General features: G+C 28.2%; 2 protein-coding genes across 6 annotated transcripts; both read left to right on the forward strand.

The window, feature by feature from the left end:
• The first annotated feature begins 4305 nt into the window (after positions 1-4305).
• On the forward strand, positions 4306-9468 carry LOC105426137 (transducin beta-like protein 3). 2 transcript variants are annotated; one of them, XM_089076231.1, is made up of 15 exons: positions 4306-4543; positions 4654-4705; positions 4914-5121; positions 5204-5378; positions 5454-5630; positions 5778-5953; positions 6052-6251; positions 6321-6524; positions 6629-6818; positions 7228-7349; positions 7444-7602; positions 7684-7849; positions 7930-8154; positions 8897-9021; positions 9195-9468. In XM_089076231.1, exons 1-15 carry the CDS (start codon positions 4518-4520, stop codon positions 9387-9389), a joined length of 2400 nt encoding a protein of 799 aa, XP_088932357.1. In that variant the 5' UTR covers positions 4306-4517; the 3' UTR covers positions 9390-9468. The 2 variants fall into 2 exon arrangements, with proteins under 2 accessions (XP_088932357.1, XP_088932358.1); XM_089076232.1 differs by lacking the exons at positions 4306-4543; positions 4654-4705; positions 4914-5121 and having other exon boundaries at positions 5205-5370.
• Positions 9469-9684: 216 nt separating this feature from the next.
• Positions 9685-19333, forward strand: LOC105426113 (pH-sensitive chloride channel 2). Of its 4 annotated transcripts, XM_089076235.1 has the most exons (10): positions 9685-10276; positions 12182-12326; positions 13802-13985; positions 14093-14322; positions 14499-14581; positions 15306-15461; positions 15545-15700; positions 16729-16894; positions 16986-17175; positions 17893-19333. In XM_089076235.1, exons 3-10 carry the CDS (start codon positions 13833-13835, stop codon positions 18154-18156), a joined length of 1398 nt encoding a protein of 465 aa, XP_088932361.1. In that variant the 5' UTR covers positions 9685-10276; positions 12182-12326; positions 13802-13832; the 3' UTR covers positions 18157-19333. The 4 variants fall into 4 exon arrangements, with proteins under 4 accessions (XP_088932361.1, XP_088932359.1, XP_088932360.1 ...); XM_089076233.1 differs by lacking the exon at positions 12182-12326; XM_089076234.1 differs by lacking the exon at positions 12182-12326 and having other exon boundaries at positions 14120-14322.
• The last annotated feature ends 1102 nt before the right edge of the window (positions 19334-20435 follow it).

Raw genomic sequence — 20435 nt, forward strand, 5'->3', positions numbered from 1 at the left:
AAATTGGCCAATTATAATTGAATATGAAAAGAATAATCGACTATGATTGATCAATTTCTTATGATTTAAAGATTAAATACTTATTGTGAACCGACACTTATATACCTGTAAGTCTATTCTTTGACTTTTTAACGACAGTGTCGTTAGTGTCAGTCCACAATAAGTATTTAATCTTTAAGCCATAAGAAATTGACCAATCATAATCGATTATTCTTTTCATATTCGATTATAATTGGTCAATTTCTTACTTCTTAAAGCTTAAATCACCTATTAGTGTCGGTCCACAATAAGTATTTAATCTTTAAGCCGTAAGAAATTGACTAATCATAGTCGAGTATTCTTTTCATATTCGATTATAGTTGGTCAATTTCTTACTTTTTAAAGCTTAAATCATCTATTGTGGACCGACACTTATGGACAGACACTAATGAAAGTGTCGTTAAGAAATTAGAGAAAATAGGCTGGGTGCATTCGTTTACACAGTGTTTTGTGCATCCACTGCTTTCTCATCTGCTTGTCACGTGATCGAAATTTATCGAATAACTGCGTGAATAACGGATCGTATCTTCCAATAGAAATCGAGCTTTTTTTATTGTATAAAAGATAATATTTTATTGATATTAAATTTAATTGATATAAATAATGGATATCATAAAAAATATTTAATCTATGAATTTTACTTAAAAGTTAGATATTAATTTTTTGTGAATTATATTTTATTATTTTTATTTTTTCTTATTTCTTCTTATTTTTATTCCTATTTTTTCTTATTTTATTCTTATTTTTTATTTTATCTTATTTTTATTTTAATTATATCTTATTATTCTTATTTTATTTATATCAATTATTTATTTTTGATCCTTTTCGCTTCTTATTCTAATAAAATTCATTTTGGTGTTCGTTTACGCAGTACTACAAGCAAAGCATTTAAAATATCCAAAGCAGGACTTCCGAGATAGCTGCACAGATGAGATACATCCCCGCGTAAACGAACGACATCTGCGGTAGTGACTGCATAAACGAATGCACCCACTGGATGTGCCGTGTAACCATAGATATTGATAAGATATTAAAGGTTAATCTATAATGTGCTCTTTGTTTCCTATTTCTTGCTTTTTGCTTTTTGCCTTTGCTTTTTCATGCTTCTTCATGTATTGTTTTATTGACAATCATGTTTCTTGTCTCATGTTTCTTGTTTCTTTTGAAATTCGTCAACTTTTATCTCGGGCGACAGAAAACAAAGAAACATCTTATTAAATACGACACAACGACGATATTGCGAGGTGAATATAAAGTACGATATAATTTAATAATAATATATCAGATAAAAAAATGATGAAATTCAAATGGGTGAATTATTCGCAAATTTTTTTTACTCGCTAATAAGAATGCTGTATCGGCATCTAAAATTTTTATTTTGAAAGATATCTATTAGATTCGGAAAAAATTAACGGAGACCGACTGGATTTGAACTACCCCCGACTTTTCCGTTCACTTTTGAACGATCGACTTGTCAGGTAACATAGGCTGAATCTTCTCTGAGGTAACATAGGCTGAATCCCACTTCTAAGATTGAAAGATATCTATTAGATTCGGAAAAAATTAACGGAGACCGACTGGATTTGAACTCGGGATCCCTCGTCTACCAATCCGACACTTAGTCTGCACGACCATGACGGCTCCTCTCTGTTAGCTGTTTATATTCCGAATCTCTTTCATGACCCGCTTACGGTCGTCCAATTCTTACAGTTCGGCCATTCTGGTATTACATTCGTCCCGAATGTACCGAGTCTTCCTCTATCGGATTTTTATCCGAAACTTGGAGCTTCTGCTCCCGACTTTCGATCACTTTCTTGAACGACCGACACGACTCCTTTGGAGTACTATTCCATGACTTTTTTCCCGTTCATTTCTCTTGAACGACCGACACGACTTTGAAGTACTACCCCCGACTTTTTCCGTTCACTCCTGAACGATCGACTTGTCAGGTAACATAGGCTGAATCTTCTCTGAGGTAACATAGGCTGAATCCCACTTCTGAGATTGAAAGATATCTATTAGATTCGAAAAAAATTAACGGAGACCGACTGGATTTGAACTCGGGATCCCTCGTCTACCAATCCGACACTTAGTCTGCACGACCACAACGGCTCTTCTCTGTTAGCTGTTTATATTCCGAATCTCTTTCATGACCGCTTACGGTCGTCTAATTCTTACAATTTAAACTGATCGTAATATAAGAACAGACTATGAATATCAATCTGTAATTGGTTCATGATTGGATGATATGAAGTAACATTTTTTTTCGAAAATTCAGAAAAGACTAATTATAGATGGCAATGTTTCTCAGCTTTATACGACAAAAATACAAAAAGCAAAATACAAGAGACAACAAAACAAAAAGGACACAAAACAAAATGCAAAAAGCATGTAGATTAACCTTAAAAATCAATCTTATGAGTTTGCATGACCATAATTAAAATTTTAAACGATATAATGAACCTGTAATATTTACTAATATTAATATTAGTATTTATTAGTATATTAGCATATTTATTAGTTTATTATTATTTTGGGATTCAAATGGAAGAGTAACGCGCAATACATAACTCTATTGCAAGTTAGAATCATGTATACCCGTTATATTCATAGTCCTTCTTTATTTTAAGGGTGAGGAAATCTTCGTGGTCTAATTTCGATCGAAGTCAATTCAAATCTATTTTGGTATGGACCAAATTTAATATGCTATTTTCATCGGAAGTAAAGATTTGTGGCTCGAAGCGGAATTGAAATGAGCGCAATTTGTCGCGTTTCCATCGATTATATAAAATATAAACAATTCCATACAAGAATATTGTCCAATCTATCTTCGATTAATTTCTCGGGCTAAGTACATGGTATAAAAATGATTAATTATTAATTACAATTAACTGAATGACTCACAAACCTTTTCAATTGCACTTCAAAACTCTTCATACGAAATACAAACAATTTAAAATAATAATTCTTTGAACCGGCATACTTCTTGGATCAAGTGTATACAAATCGTATTAGAAGCAAATTAATCAGTGGAAACTAGACCACTGTGTTGAGCCGTGCAGGGCCATAGCACATAAAAAAACTTGAGCAGTAAGACTTATAGCGTTTTCCTTTTGTTGCACTACCGCTCACTAGTGCAACGCTCGGACAGTGTAGCATGTTTCCATGGCTGGTGGCGGGCGAACTTATTCGGTGTAATGTATTTCCGTGACTGCAATGTAATACAAGTTTTATGCACACAGTGTGATTTTGCTACACCGTCTCAAACAGACGGTGTGAAGCGAGTGTAACATATAAATTTAAATTGTAAACATGGAAGTCAACCAGGAGCAAAACTTTAGCGTAATAATGAATTGTATTGATATATTATCTTCATGAAGTGAAGAAGACGATGATCAATTTATTATTAAATAAAAAAATTAAAGTAATTAATTAATTAATTATTATAATTAAAATTATTATTAAATTTATTTATATATTTATTTATATTATTTTTTCGAATACAGATTCTATGCAACTTAAAACTGCCGCAACTTTGTGGGCTGAAATAAATACGATAGCATGAAATGTGTGTACATACACCACATGAGCACAGTGCAGCACTCACACGCAATTAGTGTAAGGCTATATCAAGCACGCTCTCAGTGCGTTCCAAGGAAAAACGCTAAAGCAGTAAGGAAATCAAATTAGTATCGGTCCACAATAGGTAATTTAAGCTTTACGAAGTAATCATAGTCGATTATTTTTCTCATATTCGATTATGATTGGCCAATTTTTTTATTTCTTAAAGTTTAAATTACCTATTGTGAACCGACACTTAAGTAGTGTGACAATGAGACTTTAAGACTTAAGAAATTGGCTAACCATAATCGATTATTCTTCTATAAATCGATTATGATTGGCCAATTTCTTAAGTCTTATGTCTTAAAATCTTATTGTAGACGCCGCTTAAGTGTCGGTTCACAATAAATATTTAATCTTTAAGCCGTAAGAAATTGATCTATCGTAAGCGATTTTCTTTTCATATTCGATTATGATTGGTCAATTTTTTATTTCTTAAAGCTTAAATCACCTATTGTGGATCGACACTAAGAAATTGGCCAATCAGTTATTCTTCTATAAATCGATTATGATTGGCCAATTTCTTAAACTTACGCCTTAAAATCTCATTGTAGCACTGTTTTATCTGTATACTTTGTTGGAAAACAGTCATAGAAAACAGGAACAGGAAATAGCAACAGGCAACAGCTTTCGATCAATCAGAAGCTGTGAAGAATATCGGAAATATTTCTGATTGGTCAAAATCTGTTGCTTGTTCCCTGTTCCCTGTTCCTATTGTCTGTGTTTTTCATTGTACATCCAGTTATATCTACACGTGCGTTTAATTTTATTTCTGAATTCACGATAAATTGGTATGTGCAGATATTTAATTTAATGAAAAAATCTATTTATCTTCACTGAATTAAATTATAATAGAAATGAGCAAAATTAATCTTAAAGAAGCGTGAGTATTGTTTTACCGTATTATAAATTTATAAAGTAAATTATTTCTGTAGTTTTGTTTTCGACAACTGCCGTTTTACTTCCATAATTATTTTTATGTTATATTTGTAGATTTGAGATAGAATGCAAACATGGAGCGTTTTATACTGGCGGCAATATACAAGTAAGTTTTTAGTGTCCATTTTTACTAATATAGATCAATCAGTTTTCCTCATTCCTTATTTTCTTTTAATTTTAAGAATTAGAAAAAATAAAGAATAAAATTAATAGTAAATTAATAAATATAATAATAGAATTAATAGGTATTAATAGAAATAGACATAAAAGAATTTATCTGTTCTTTGTATCTATAATGCATTTTTTCATCATAGTGGAGTAAAAATGCAGAAAACCTATTTTGTCAGAAAGGAGGCACTGTATCTGTACTCTCTTTGAATAAAGGTTCTGTAATATCATCATTGGGTTTAACAGAAGCTGATCAGGAAAAAGATACGATAAATTGTTTTACTCTTTGTAATGAAGATACAAGCATAATCACTCATCATAAAAGTGGACTATTTAAATTATGGAATTTGAAAAGTAATTAATCAGATTAAAATTTGTTTTGCTTTTGTATTGACTTTATCTCTATATATTTGTTTAATTTATACTTTTATTATAGCTAGTACAATAACAAAATTATGGAAGTCTATTCATAAAGGACCTGTGATACGAATAACTTTGTCGAATAATAGTATTCTAATGGCATCAGGTGGAAGTGACAGTACTGTTAGATTATGGAATTTACAACATCATGCATGTATACATAGTCTCAAAGGAATACAGGGGGTAATTAGGTAATTGTGTACATAATAAACACAAAATAAAATATATTACCTAAAGTTAATTGTGTTACTTTTATTTTTCTTTAGTGTATTGGAATTTCACCCAAATAAAGAAAATAAACATCCGCTTCTTTTTGGCGCTGGTGATAATACAAAAATTTATGGTTGGAATATTTCTACTGGACAGGAAAAGATTATTCTTTCTGGACACTTTAGTACAGTTACGTCACTTAATTTTCATGAGAATGAAAATTATTTAATCAGGTAATAAAGAAATTCAGTGAGATAAATATTGTCATATAAATAGAGGCACTGTAAAACATATATGTATATATATGTGTGTATGTGTGTGTGTGTGTGTGTGTGTGTGTGTGTGTGTGTGTGTATATATATATATATATAAACATATAGTTCAGGAAGAGATCGAGTTTTGATCTTATGGGATATATCAAAAGGAACATCAATACGCATTTTACCAGTATACGAAGGAATTGAGGGAACTTTTATAATATCTGCAAAACATCTACCAACATTTATTACATCACGCAAAAGCGACGGTATTTATGTCGTTTCGGCTGGTGAGAAAGGTATATTAATAGTTCAGATATACAATTTATACTTCTAGATATATATATATATATAAAAGGTAACAAAGAATGTATGATTTAATACAAAAATGTTCTAGGGGTTGTTAAAATCTGGGAGATGACAACAGGCAGACAAATTTATGAGCAAGATAATTCCCTGGTACCAGCGGCTAAAGAAGAAGGAGGTTTATCGATCACGCATTTACTTTATAACAGCATTCATAACATCTTTGCAGTAATATCTGTTGATCATAACATAATCATCCATTCGTTAGAGTTGTTCGAATGCAAAAAGCAGGTTAGTACATTTTGTGTAAAATTATATGAAATAATTTGTACATAGATACTAATTCAATCTATATATAAGTTGGTGGGCTATAGCGATGAAATTCTAGACATCGTATATCTTGGAAATAGCGATAGTCATATTGCACTTGCAACCAATAGTTCTGACATAAAACTTTATGAGATCGTCTCTATGAATTGTCAATTAGTGTGTGGTCACACTGACAGTGTTTTGGCTCTCGCTACGACTCCAGCAAATGTAAATCTACTTGTATCTTCATCCAAGGTATATATATTTTTTTGTTGTAATTTTTATAATAATGTATAATAATAATTAATAATGTATAATAATAATTAATATAACATGTTTTGTAAAATTACTATTTATAGGACAATAGTGTCCGTGTATGGCTACTAGATAAAGAAACGACAAGAATGTTTTGTATTGGATATGCTGTTAGGCATACAGCCTCAATTAGTTCTGTTGCAATATCTCAAATAACAACAAAGTTCTTCACCACTGTTGCTCAAGACTCGTGTTTGAAACTATGGGAATTACCCAACAATCTTGAATCATATAGTAAGTTAGACAGTATATAATTTCTTAAATGAACTTATATATATAAAATAAAGCCTGATTTGTTATATGAATGTATTTACTTCTAAATAATATAGCTATTTTGTATTGTACTTTAATTCAGATAATTGCATTAATGAATATTAGTTACAGTTTTAAAATTTGCATCAGAAATTTCAAAATGATGTAACACACGCACATACGTACACACGTACATATATACATACACACACCATATATATATATATATATTTTTTTGTATTACACTCACGCATGCACACATACGCACACGCAACGTGTATACATATACATATACAAACACATTATTTTGAATCATTCTTATGTGCGTCCATCCGTGCGTGTGTATATGTTATGTGTACTTATGTGTTTAGATGATGTTTGATATTTACAGATCAAGTTTTATCATTAAATGTAAGTCACACAATATTAGCGCACCAAAAGGAGATGAACTGTGTAACTATCTCGCCGAATGATAAACTAATTGCTACAGCGTCGCAAGATAAGACTGCAAAGGTATATTATTACATAAATTAAACTTATCCTACACTATGAATAACTCTAAAATTATAAAAATCTATCCAAGAATTAATATAATGATTATCTGTAGTTATGGTCTACAGAGACTTTGCAATTGCTTGGCGTATTTCATGGTCATCGAAGAGGCGTGTGGTGTGTTCGATTCTCGCCGATTGATCAAGTGCTTTTAACAACATCCGCCGATTGTACTATGAAACTATGGTCTTTAACAGATCTCAATTGTTTGAAGGTTATTAGATGGAAAAATGAATTAGCTCTTTTGATATTCATAGATCTAATTGTAATCTAATTGTTCTCGTTCTTGTCGTAGACATTTGAAGGCCATGAATCTTCCGTTTTAAGGGGAGAGTTTCTGTCGCGCGGTATGCAGTTAATTACATCGGGCGGAGACGGTCTTCTAAAATTGTGGAATATCAAAACATCTGAATGCGTAACTACATTGAATCAACATGAAAGTCATGTTTGGACGCTCGCAGGTGAGTTGTTTATCACGTGTATAAAAATGCAATCGGAATAAACATGTATAATATTGTTTCTCGTATAATATTTCTTGTAGTCACTAAGGATCAAAAAAATATTATCAGTGGTGGTAGCGATTCATTGCTGGTATTTTGGAGAGATGTAACTGAAGAGAGGAAAACGCGAGAAGCATTGGAAAAAGCGCAGCTCGCGCTTGAGGAGCAAAAATTGGCAAATTTACTTAAAGCCGAAGAACTTCAGGCTGCGTTACAATTGGCTCTAAAACTGGAGCGACCATTACAAGTTCTTAAGATTGTAGAAGGTATTATTATTTGTATTGGACAGTAACTAATGTATCATTGGTTACATTCAGTAGAATGTTAATTTTATAACTATTGAAGATTTTCTGTTGAGATTCAATTATTTTTCTAGATCTAAAAGTTCATTTCATCTTAGTATAAAAGTTCAAAACATTTTGCTGAACATGACCATTGTATCTAATGTGGTTATACAAGGTGATTCAAAATAATATACGTCCTTCAAGGGACATATCTTTAATATCATATTCTGAGACGACATTTTCTTTGGCAAAAGTTTGTCCGGAGCTTAGTTTTTAAATTAAAGAGAAATAATGTAATGTAGGTTGGATATAGGAGATGGGGGGGAGGGGGAGGCACAACTCATCATTACACGCGAGTGTTACGTGAGGTGCATATCGCGATCAGACACAGAATAGAGAGAGTACATGTATATATACTTATGCATACTTCTGTATGCATGTATTCTCTCTATTCTATATCAGCGATAGACGCCTCACATAAACACTCGCGTGTAACGATGAGTTGTGCCGCTCCTGCTTACTTCCTGCAATCAATCTGTAGTACTATTTCTCTTTATAACATAAAAACTAAGTCCCGGACAACTTTTGCCAAAGAAAAAGTCTCAGAATACGATTAGGAATATGTCTTTTGATGGTTATTTTGAATCATCTTATATATTAATATGTGTGGCGCGTGACATATATATGCACATTTTTATAAGATTATAAAATTTTTTTATAACAGCTATATTGAAGAAGCAAAACAAATTTGTAGAAATAATAAAAGAATTGAAACCAATCCGCAAAGAAGCTCTTCTCAGATGTGCAGTTACTTGGAATACAAATAGTCGAAACTCACATGCTGCTCAGGTACGATAATTAATAATTTACTATTTAAAGATCGGATAGTTTCAATTATATAATAAAAATTTTATGCTTTGAATTATTTTTCTATGAATTATTTTAATTTTTAATAATTTCTACTAAGGAAAATATCTGTATCTTTGAATACTCCTTTTGTAATTTTAATTTTTTATTTTTAGATGGTTATAAATACCTTGATAACAGAACTTGAAACACAAGAACTGCAGATGTCAAATTTATCTTCCACTTTAGAAACTACGATTCCTTATACTGATAGGCACTTTAAAAGATTAACAAAACTTTTGCAAGATCTTCATTTATTAACGTACACCTTTAATCGTATGAAACCTGATATATCAATTGATACTAAATAAATTATGTATAATATAAATATGTTATGTATATTATATATACACATAATATAGAAGCTTGTTTATATGTAAATTACACAAATCTGTGTTTTTATATTTTTTATTTTTACTTCGTAAAAAGGATGTATTGATTTTATTAAATCATTTTATATTGTAAATTATTTTTAAATAGATTTTATTTTTGCAATAAATCGAACAATAATATAATAATGCCAGGCGAGAACGAGAGTATATCTGCATACGCAATCGTGCCGTGATAAAGCTTACAAGTTCACGAGATATAGAGATAAAAGAGAAATTTCACATTACACAGAAATATGAATCATGAATCGTTATATAGCATCTTTTCACGTGAATAAACATTTATATATAAATTTCTACAAATCCATGTTTAGCGATATCTGATATTAAAACCGTGTATCCGAATTGATTCAGCATGTTAAACGATGATATATAAATTATATGATTGTAGATGAATATGAAAATCTACATTGTGAATCTTAAAGATATAATGAATGTGTACATTGATGTCATGAGTTGCTACATGAGGGTTTAAGCATGTGTGTGTGCGTGCGTGCGTGCGTGTGTGTGTGTGTGTGTGTGTGTGTGTGTGTGTGTGTGTGTGTGTGTGTGTGTGTGTGTGTGTGTATGTCAACAAGCTGGAGGAGCACCATGAGAGAGTGGGAGCAAGCTTTGGTCTGAGAGTCTGGTTTCCAGTAAATTTGCTTTGCCCGAACACACTCACGGATCATAAGGAAAGATCAGTCGGAATCTATTAGTGTTGCAGTTAAGTGACAAAGATGCTTAAGAATGACTCCTAGAAAAAAAAATTTCGTCCTGATGCTCGCTTATCTGTCGGGGATGTTTTTACTTGCAGACACTACTAAAGTGTAAGTCGCGCATTTAATTCAATTAATAACAGCAAAATGAAAAGAAGGCAAAGGTAAAAAAATATATTTTACCAAACTGAAAGAGAAGCTTGTAATTAGCAATGTTTACAGTATTTTTACAGATAAAATATATTATATATTATATATAATATATATAACATATATTTTTTACAGATAAAATACAAAAAAAATCATGTAAATGCAAAAATATATCATATGTGCCTCGATATATTTATAAAAATAAATAGTTTCATATAATTTTGCATATAATTTTAGATTAATAAAATATAAAAGTATTATACAAAGAGCTATTCATTCTCATTATTACATTCAAATAATAATTTAAATAACAGAAACTTAATGAATTATTTGCACGAAACCGTCACATATCTTCTTTTTTTTTGTCGCGAGAGATAGTAATCGATTTGTTACATACAGAGCAGTTCTTTCAATAACATCATACATTGGTGGGTTTTACGAAATACCTCATAAATTTCGCAAAACGGCGTGCACCGCATTGTCGTTTTCGTCATCATCCTTCTGCGTTAAGAAATACTATAAAATGAAGAAAAAATATCTTAACACCGCATATTCAATCTTTATCTTTGTTTCCTTTTTTCAAATAATATATTTTTTTCACGAGCCCGGCATAGTTTTGTGTCCGATTATACAGAAACACGGCGTAATAAAGTAAAATTCGCTTAATTTATGATTTTCAACCTTGCAAAATTTTATAGTTGCTTTCGAATTTATTAGTGCATAACATTTGACCTTCGACTCCTCGTAAATGTGATCGACACTAGCAGTGTCGTTAACGAATTGGAAGAATACCGTAAATTATACCGAAACGAAAAGTCGTTTTTGTATGGTGCAAAAATCGCACCTGCCTTGTCGTAACTCGAGGAGACGAGAGTGACAGCTTTGACAAAAGCCGTTTGATGAAATGCTCAGTCCAAACTATTGTTCGTATATTTTCATATACGTGAAAGAATTCGTCTTCTCTTTCGATAGTAAACGAGTATCGAATCGAATTCGCACTTGTTCAAATACCAGCATTTAAATTTAATATTTGTTCTTTATCTCAATTAAAATGGCGAAATTTTAATCGGCAGTACAAGTAAAACCGATTGAGTAAAAATCCAAGGAAAATAACACATAAATTAGAAGAAGGGAAATGTAAAATATGTATTTGTTATTTAAATTGAATTAAAGCTGTTGCAAATAAAACAATATAATATAATAAATAATATAATAAATTACAATTATATCATAAATTAAAATTATTTAGATTAAATTTATTTCAAGAGAAATATCAAAAAGGATATCGCAGCTTAATTTATTGTACATCGATTTGGGCTACGGTCCATTTAGCGCTACAAAAGCTTCAAAGCGTTAACCAATCAAAACAAAGAATTTTATGAATTGATCAATCAAAAAATACTTTGAAGCATTTGTAGCACCAAGTGGACTGCACCCTTGTTCTGCGATTACATATAACGCAAAATATTCAAAATAAAGTACGAATAATCAAATATTCAAAAAATGAATATTTGATTATTTCATATTTTATTTTGAAAAACAAACTGACGATACATAATCTCATAAAAAAAAAAAAAAAAAAAAAAAAAAAATAGAAATCTTCAAATCTCAACAGTAACTTTCGAAACAAAATTATTCTGAGAAGCCTTCTTAGAAATAGTCTAATCTCGATTTAAGATATTTCTTGTATATTTTATCGTATTATAATCGTATTTTATATAACAATATTTTAAATGAAAAGTTAAATAAATCTATGTATTATAAAGTATACTCGACTTTTTTAATATATAAAAAGAATTTTATGTTTAATAAAAAAATTTTTTACATATTTTATACATATTTTATACATATACATTTTATACATAGGTTTCATACATTTCATACATGGCTTTGAAAGGGAGAAAGAAAACAGGAGAAAGAGAAAGAGATATACTTGCGATTTTTTATCTAAAATCGACTTTTCTCTTCAATTACTGAATAACTAAAATGCAAATGTTTGTTATTCAAAGTGGTGTGTAACATTTTGCATATTATATGATACGATATAACATTAGATAAGTTAAAGCCTAATCTCGATTGGTACATACAATTCCATGACGATATGTAAATATGTATATATCTTATATAAACAAGATATTTGACGATATGTAATGTTATAAATTTAGGTAACATACAGAACTGCAAGATAACAGCTTGATACACTCGGCGGCGTTCTTTTGTAGATTCTTTACAAATGAAGCACGTGCGCTTGAAGGAGTTAATTTACTTTCTAGCAAGATATTTGTTTTATACGAATCGATATAATCGTGAAAAATAAAATAGTATTTGTGGCCTTGGAATGGTCTTGGAATTATTTATTATTTTTTAGCAGCGCGCTAAAATCCCGAGATTAAAATTGTAATATATGTAATTAATCAACTTGTGAATTTTCGATTGTCACAAATTTTCGATTGTCACATGCGCATCAAATAGTAGAGAAATTAGTTGCAGTACACGATTATCTATGCCCGATGTCATTTGTAGATGCGTCATTTACATTGATACAAAGAGATAATGAGTATACCTTGGAGAAAACACGCGCGAAGAAACGAGGTCTAGAATATTAATTCAAACAGTTTCTTTCAAAGCTAAACGTAAATGACGTTGTTACAATTTCTGCTGCATATTTAAGTTTCATGAAACTCATGCACTTCTTTCCTATTAGTCTCAAATTATACAAGCAAAAAATGTAGCAAAAAAATATTCTATAAGAAAGAGATAATTATCTTTTGTAGCTTTTTTATGTTTTTGGCCTGAAAAATTTGTGTCACAATTTTGATAAATTTATCTCATATACATCTAAATTTATTTAATAAAATATAAAATATTACCTATCAAGAAAATTTATTTATAAAATATTAATATACCTTTTTTTTATGTATTTTTATGTATTTCTCAGATGCATTTGGAAATTTTATGATGTTATTCTTTTATCTATTATATATTATTTATTTATTATTAGTTATTCTTTGATTCTAATATTTCAAATTTACTTTTCATAAAAGTCTCAAGTTATATATATTCCAGTTATATACTGAATTTAAATTAATGAAAGATAATAATATAATTTATTTAAGCGTTGCGATGATTTTTTTTAACTTTTTATTGAGTTCAATATTGAAAACTGGTAGCCAGATTTCAAATAAAAAACATTTCTTAACATTAATTGAAAATATAAAATATTTTTAAATATTTACATAAGTGTACTAAAGATTTTTTGAAAAAATTCAAAAAAATTCGAAAAAAATCATTAAAAAACTATTAAACAGCAATTAGGCCATATCACAATTATCTGATATAATTTTTTTGCTTAAATGGTTGTCTAATTTTAAATTGTCGAATTTTAGATTCAAGACTATTCCTTTTTATTAGACGTATCTAAAAAAGTCTACAACACAATTAATATTTTATATTTTATATTTAAAGTAAAAAATCAATTTATTACAGATCGGGAAATTGTCCGTCATTTGGCAGTTCCATGACACAAACTGAACTTCTACAGGAGTTGGCGAATGAATGTCGTTACGACAAGATGGTCAGGCCACCGGGAGTGATTAATGAGACGGACCCAATCAGAATTTACACCAGAGCTTTTATCTACACGATAAAGTCCAACATGGCCAAAACTCTGGTACCTCTACAATTTTACTTATACCTATCTATGTCTTACAGGTAATGCATAATATATAAGCGTTGCCAGAGAACGCTAATAGAAGAGGAATAAACGATATATTGCAGCAATTTGATGTGCATCTAATGCTGCAGTTTCGATATCTGGATAAACGACTCAAATTTACGGATATAGCTCCTTATATGACTCAAATATACGGTGGTCAGAACGCTCATGAATTGATTTGGACGCCTACTGTGTATGTCGCCAACGAGCGTACCTCAGCCGTAATGGGGAACGGCGTCAAAGATTTGCTCATCTCCATTAGCTCCTATGGCATGGTCATGTTAAATACTAGGTATTCGACATTTAATCTCAAAGAATTGCGCGGTGAAAAATGTAAATTAATTTTTATTTCAATTTTGTGTTCATATTAATATATTTTAAATTTTCAAAATGGCTTGTTAAGGATAGATTCATTATAAAGCTTAATTTAAGTTTTCTTTGCTTAAATTTAATTTGTTTAAATTTCAGATTGGAAGCCACTCTCAATTGTGGTCTCCGATTGGAGAAATTTCCATTTGACGTACAAGAATGTCCGCTGGTATTTGAAAGTTGTAAGTTACCATTATTATATCATCGATATTATAATTTATATGTGTATTTTTGTCAGATATAAATATTAACTTTTTTTGTCAGATATAAATATTAACGGCTAATATATTAACAATAAACAACAACATTAATAATAATAATAATAATATATCGTCTATTTCAAAGTATTAGTGTAGATCGATTCGTTTTTTTACTTAATTTAAGCAAGTTATTTATGTTAATATATTTTAATTTATGAACTTTCCAGAATTTTTAATACTTGCTAATAAAAATTTTGTTACATGTTTGAATATGTTTGAAAATAATCAAAATATACATTTTTTAAATTAAAAAATAAATTTTTTTATTTTTAATTATACAAATATATGTATATTTTGTAGATACATTTAAATGCCTAAAAAGAAGAGATCGAATATAATAATATATTTGAGATAATGTCGAACAAATTTGTTTGACACTGCAATTATTGTTAAATTTTATTATATATCTCTCAATATTTTTATCAATTTAATCTTGATGTCTACAAAAATTTATATCAAATGTATTAAAACACACTCCATAAATTAAAACTAAATTATACATTACAAGTATAAGATAATGATAAAATAAAAGATGATAAAATGTCAGGAAAAGTAATAAATAATTCGTATATGATGAAAATGTCACTGAAAATCAACTTAGAAAGCATAATGTAACATGAATATAAATAAATTTTTCTTTCCAAAGGGACTCATAATGTGAATGAAATGGTGTTAGATTGGGATGATGATCCGATTGTTATCGCAGATAATTTATATCTGACGGAATACAAACTCGTAGATACGTGGGTCAATCGCTCTGGGGTATCTTACACTTCGTCGCAACATCATTACGGACATTTTGGTAAAATTGATTTGATTTATCGCTTAATTTAACCAAAGAAACGAAAATGGATTATTACTACAACTATAACATAATAATTACAGCTGGCAATTTCAGTTCAATAAATATTACATTTAAATTGGCCCGTGAAATGGGATTCTTCATGATGGATTATTATGTGCCATCTATATTAATCATAGTAGTTTCGTGGGTGTCTTTTTGGTTACACGTAGATGCGAGTGCACCACGAATAGTTTTAGGTAAGAAAATGTTTGGGCGCGTTTTTGATAATATTATAGCAAGATTGGATAAATTAATTGGATAAATTAATTTTTTTTAATTAAATTAAAATTAATAAAATTGTTATAAAATTAATTCAATTACATTTTAAGATAATTATATAAACGTAATTTATTGTTAATTAAAAGTCACATTAAAGTTGAATTAATTGAATTAAATTAAATTGAAAGTTAATTTCAAAAAACATTATTTACATTATTATTAGAGATATTATTAGATACTACAGATGTGCGCGTTATTCATTTTCTAGCATTATATTGTTTTTCAATTAAATAATTCAATTAAAAAATTCAGAGTCTATCAATTTGTGTTACTAATTTATACATATCTACTTTGACTATAACAGGATGAAGAAAATTAATATAAAGAAAATCATAAATAATAATATTAACTTCAATATCCATTTTTCATCTTCAATATTTAATTGATTAATAGAAAATATAAAATATATAGGAAATATAAAATAAAATATTTTTACACAACTTAAAACTTGCTTATCTGATAACTGTTGCGTATGTATGTACATATGTGAAAAATATACAAATTGTCAAAATGCATGATCTTCTAACGACTCGCAGTACAAAATAAGCAAAACAAAAAACCAATCAGCATTACGGAAAAGCGCGGCAGTAATTAATTTCTTACGGATTTTTAAGAATGCACAAATTAAAATATCATAATTTTTTCGATTATTTTAAATAATTATAATACAGAATGTAAACCTATAATATTAAAAAATTAACTTAAATAAGAGTTGAAAAATTAAAATTAACATTTTAAGAAATAAGTTTTAAGAAATAACTAATTAAAATTAGTTATTTAAAATAAATTAAGTTATTAATTTTTTTAATTTTATTATTTTAATTTATTTTTTTAATTTTATTATATAATTTCTAATTAATTAATTAATTAACTAATTTACTATTCAACCTTAGTTATTATTAGATAATAGTGCAGATAACATTTGCGTGAGATTCATATATTTTAGGAACAAATACTATCTTGGCATTTATGACGCTCGCATCGAAAGTGGAAAATTCATTGCCGAAAGTTTCTTATATAAAAGCGAGTGAAATTTGGTTTTTAGGCTGTACGATATTTTTGTTTGCAGCAATGGTTGAGTTTGCTTTCGTCAATACTATATATAGAAGGAAGTATGTAATCCTTTCATATTTTTATGCTTATAGTTTTGATTATTATTCTAACGTAAATTATTTATGGATAATATATGTTATATTTGTGCAGAAAAAATGTACCGTTAAAAAAAGTTAACAGTAAGTATATTCTTAAATCAACTCTGACGCCACGCTTGGCAAGAAAACAATTTCAGAAGAATACAACTGGATTAGAACGATCGCGATCATGGTCCTCGTTAGATAACGCAAATATAAACAGCGAGCAAGATTTCACAAGTCAAAATTATCTCACCGTACATGTAAGCTGCCAATTAAATATTAATATTATTTATAATATATGTATAATTTCTATGTATATCTATATTTCAATATGTATTATTTCTATAATAATAATTTTTATTTTTATCAAATATCTTAAATTGTATCAAAATATTTTTTTCTGAGAAGAAGCATTTAGCTTTATTTTAATTTATTTTAGTTTTAAAATTCAAATTCAATTCCTAAAAAACTATTTATATTATAAAATTTAAATTTTGTAATTTCCTTATAACCGAGGAAACTGTGAAAACACATTTGCATATATTTTAAGAAAAAATAAAATTTTTAAAAATTTTAATTTTTTTTATCAAAAAATCTACTAATAATAATAAAAATATAATGTGCATAAACAATAAAAATATTGAAATTTGGAAATTTGGAATGCATAAAAATTATCTTACTCGATATCTAAATGTCGAATTTAAATAATGTAAGAAAATATTGCAAAGAGAATTACTACAAGAGACAAACAGAATCCAAGAATATCCTATTAATATTTATAATTTTAAGAATATCTTTAAAAATTTTATCTATAATGATTTCGAAATGCGACTACAGAATATTAAATAAAATCACATAGACAATAATGAAGAAAAGAACTTCGAACGTAATCACTGAGCTTAGAATGGGATTGTAATATTTCAAATTAAATTTCATTATAAAATAATAGGATTGATCATACTTTTCGTCGCTTCCAGAGTTTTCCGAGCACGATCAATATTCCATCGGTAAGAATAGAGGAAGATAAGGATCCAGATTATTCCGTTGGTAGCATTACGACCATCGACAGTACCCCTCCGGCTAAGCCATTTCCACGTAGGCCGACTCTGGCCAAGTTACATAATTTCACGACAATGACACCTCAGGAGATCGCTCAATGGATCGATAAACGCAGCAGAATAGTATTTCCCGTATCATTTATCATATTTAATGTTCTCTATTGGTCTTTTATATGGATTTGAAATCTTGTTGATTTTTAGTTGAGTTTCTTTATTTTTAATCTAAATAATAGAATCTATCAATTTTAATATCAAAGTATCTGTTATAAATTTCATTTGATAGAATGTCGGCAAAAATATAAAAGAATTTAATAATAAGAAAATAAGATGGTAAGTTGATTACATAAAACGAGTACAAAACGATAAATTCCATAATTGTTTAATACCCATTTCCAAAACGATTATAACGATTATAATTAAACGATTATAACTAATTCTGTTTGCAATCTGCTAGCTGTGGACGAAATCGAGCAATCAACTACAATATTCTGCTTGAATTTAGCGGACTATTAGCTATCAATTTTGTTTATTAATCGTAAAAATACATCGAGATCACATCCTTAGCACTTCTCTTCTTAATCTTATTGTAAACACATATGCAGAATGAAAATGATATTTTGATGACTATAATGATATTTTTATTTTCCACATATGTGGGGTAACAAAATATTAGCTATAAAGTAGGTGAAAAGCGATATAAGAAGTGTTAAGGATATATAGAGATAGCAATGCTAAAAATAAGGAAAGTTCAACTGAATTTAACTTGATGAAACATGAACATGTTTGTTATATAATGAAATTTAAAACGGCGAAGATAAAGACGAAAGAGATGCTAAGACAATAGAATTCGATGGCACTAATGGAAAATACTGCAAGCGTAAAATTATAATCTTTTAAGGAATTTTGCACAATAATTTTCATTAATCTAAAAAAATAAAGAATTTTTAGAATTAAAAATTCTATTTAAGTTAATAGACGAACACTGAATATCTAATTTCTCGATCATCTTTTATATCATATACAATTTAATTAGATTCAAATAAAATACTATTATTAAAATGCTATATTCAAAAATATAGTTGACATATCTTCTATGGGTGCTATTAAAATAATTACAAAATAGAAATTTAGTAAACATAGGCCATATCTGTCTTTTACTTCCATATAATATTTATATCAATGTTAATTTTCGTTGATATATCATAATTCATACGAAATATTTTATAATTTAAATTTAAAAGCACATGATCATTATTATATATATTAAATTTTACATATTAAATAATTCGATTATTTTTGGAGAGAGATTCTAATAATTTTAACAATGTGAGTGTGAAAATATGATGATTTTCGAAAAATGATTTCCCCGAAAAATTTTCGTTTCCTAAACAAAATAGAGAATTAAAACCATATAAAAAAATTATATAGAATTATAAAATTACACACACACACACACACACACACACACACACACACACACACACACACACACACACACACACACACACACACACACACAGAATGATTTGTATAGTGATTGTACATAAAAGTATTAAAAGATAATGTAAAAAATATTATTTTTATCTTAATATTTTCAGAATTGATTAAATTAATTTTTTAAGAAAGTTAAATTAAAGTATTATGTATAAAATTAATTCACTTATATTAAAAATTGTATGTAAAAAAGTGATTGATTAAATTATGTTAAAGTTATGTTAAAAGTAAATTAACTTCAGTTAAATTAAAAGCTAATTTTAAAAAGCATTATTTATATTAAACTATAAAATACTTTTAAAATCGTACTTTTTTAAAATTAGATTAAATGACATTTTAAATGATAAAACAGTTATATAAAACAAAAAATTTTAATTTGAGAAAAAATTTAAAAAAAATTATTAATTAATACTAATGTATACTAATGTAAACTAATGTATGCTAATGTAAAAGGTAATTAATTGAAGTTAAAATTTAATTCATTTAAAATTAATTATTAAAAGTTAACTTTTTAATTTTATTACTTAACTTATAACTGATTAATTAATTATCTATTTTGATTTTTATATTTTTAAAATAACTGAAGCAATTGTAGCTAAGAAAAATCATACAATTTCATTAAAAAAATCAAATTAATCTTAAAATTGCTTATATACCTCCATGTAAAAGAGAATTATTTTTATCATATAATGTTCCTCTCTATACTTTTCATGTAAATAATTTTTTTATAAATTTGAATTACTTTGAAAATAATCACGTCAGTCACTTTATATAGATCGTCTTATATACATGCACGCACGCCTCCCTATCCTCTCTCACATAACACATTAACATCAATTAACATTAATTTAATATTTTTATTAATTTAATATATTGTACATAATAATAACAAATAAAATAATTAAATTATGTTAGATTGCGTTAGATAAAAATTAATTTCAAATTTGTAACATATATATTTGTAATAC

The sequence above is a fragment of the Pogonomyrmex barbatus genome, unplaced genomic scaffold (genome assembly GCF_055798465.1).
Source record: "Pogonomyrmex barbatus isolate J1 unplaced genomic scaffold, ASM5579846v1 scaffold2, whole genome shotgun sequence".
Taxonomy (NCBI): Eukaryota; Metazoa; Arthropoda; class Insecta; order Hymenoptera; family Formicidae; genus Pogonomyrmex; species Pogonomyrmex barbatus.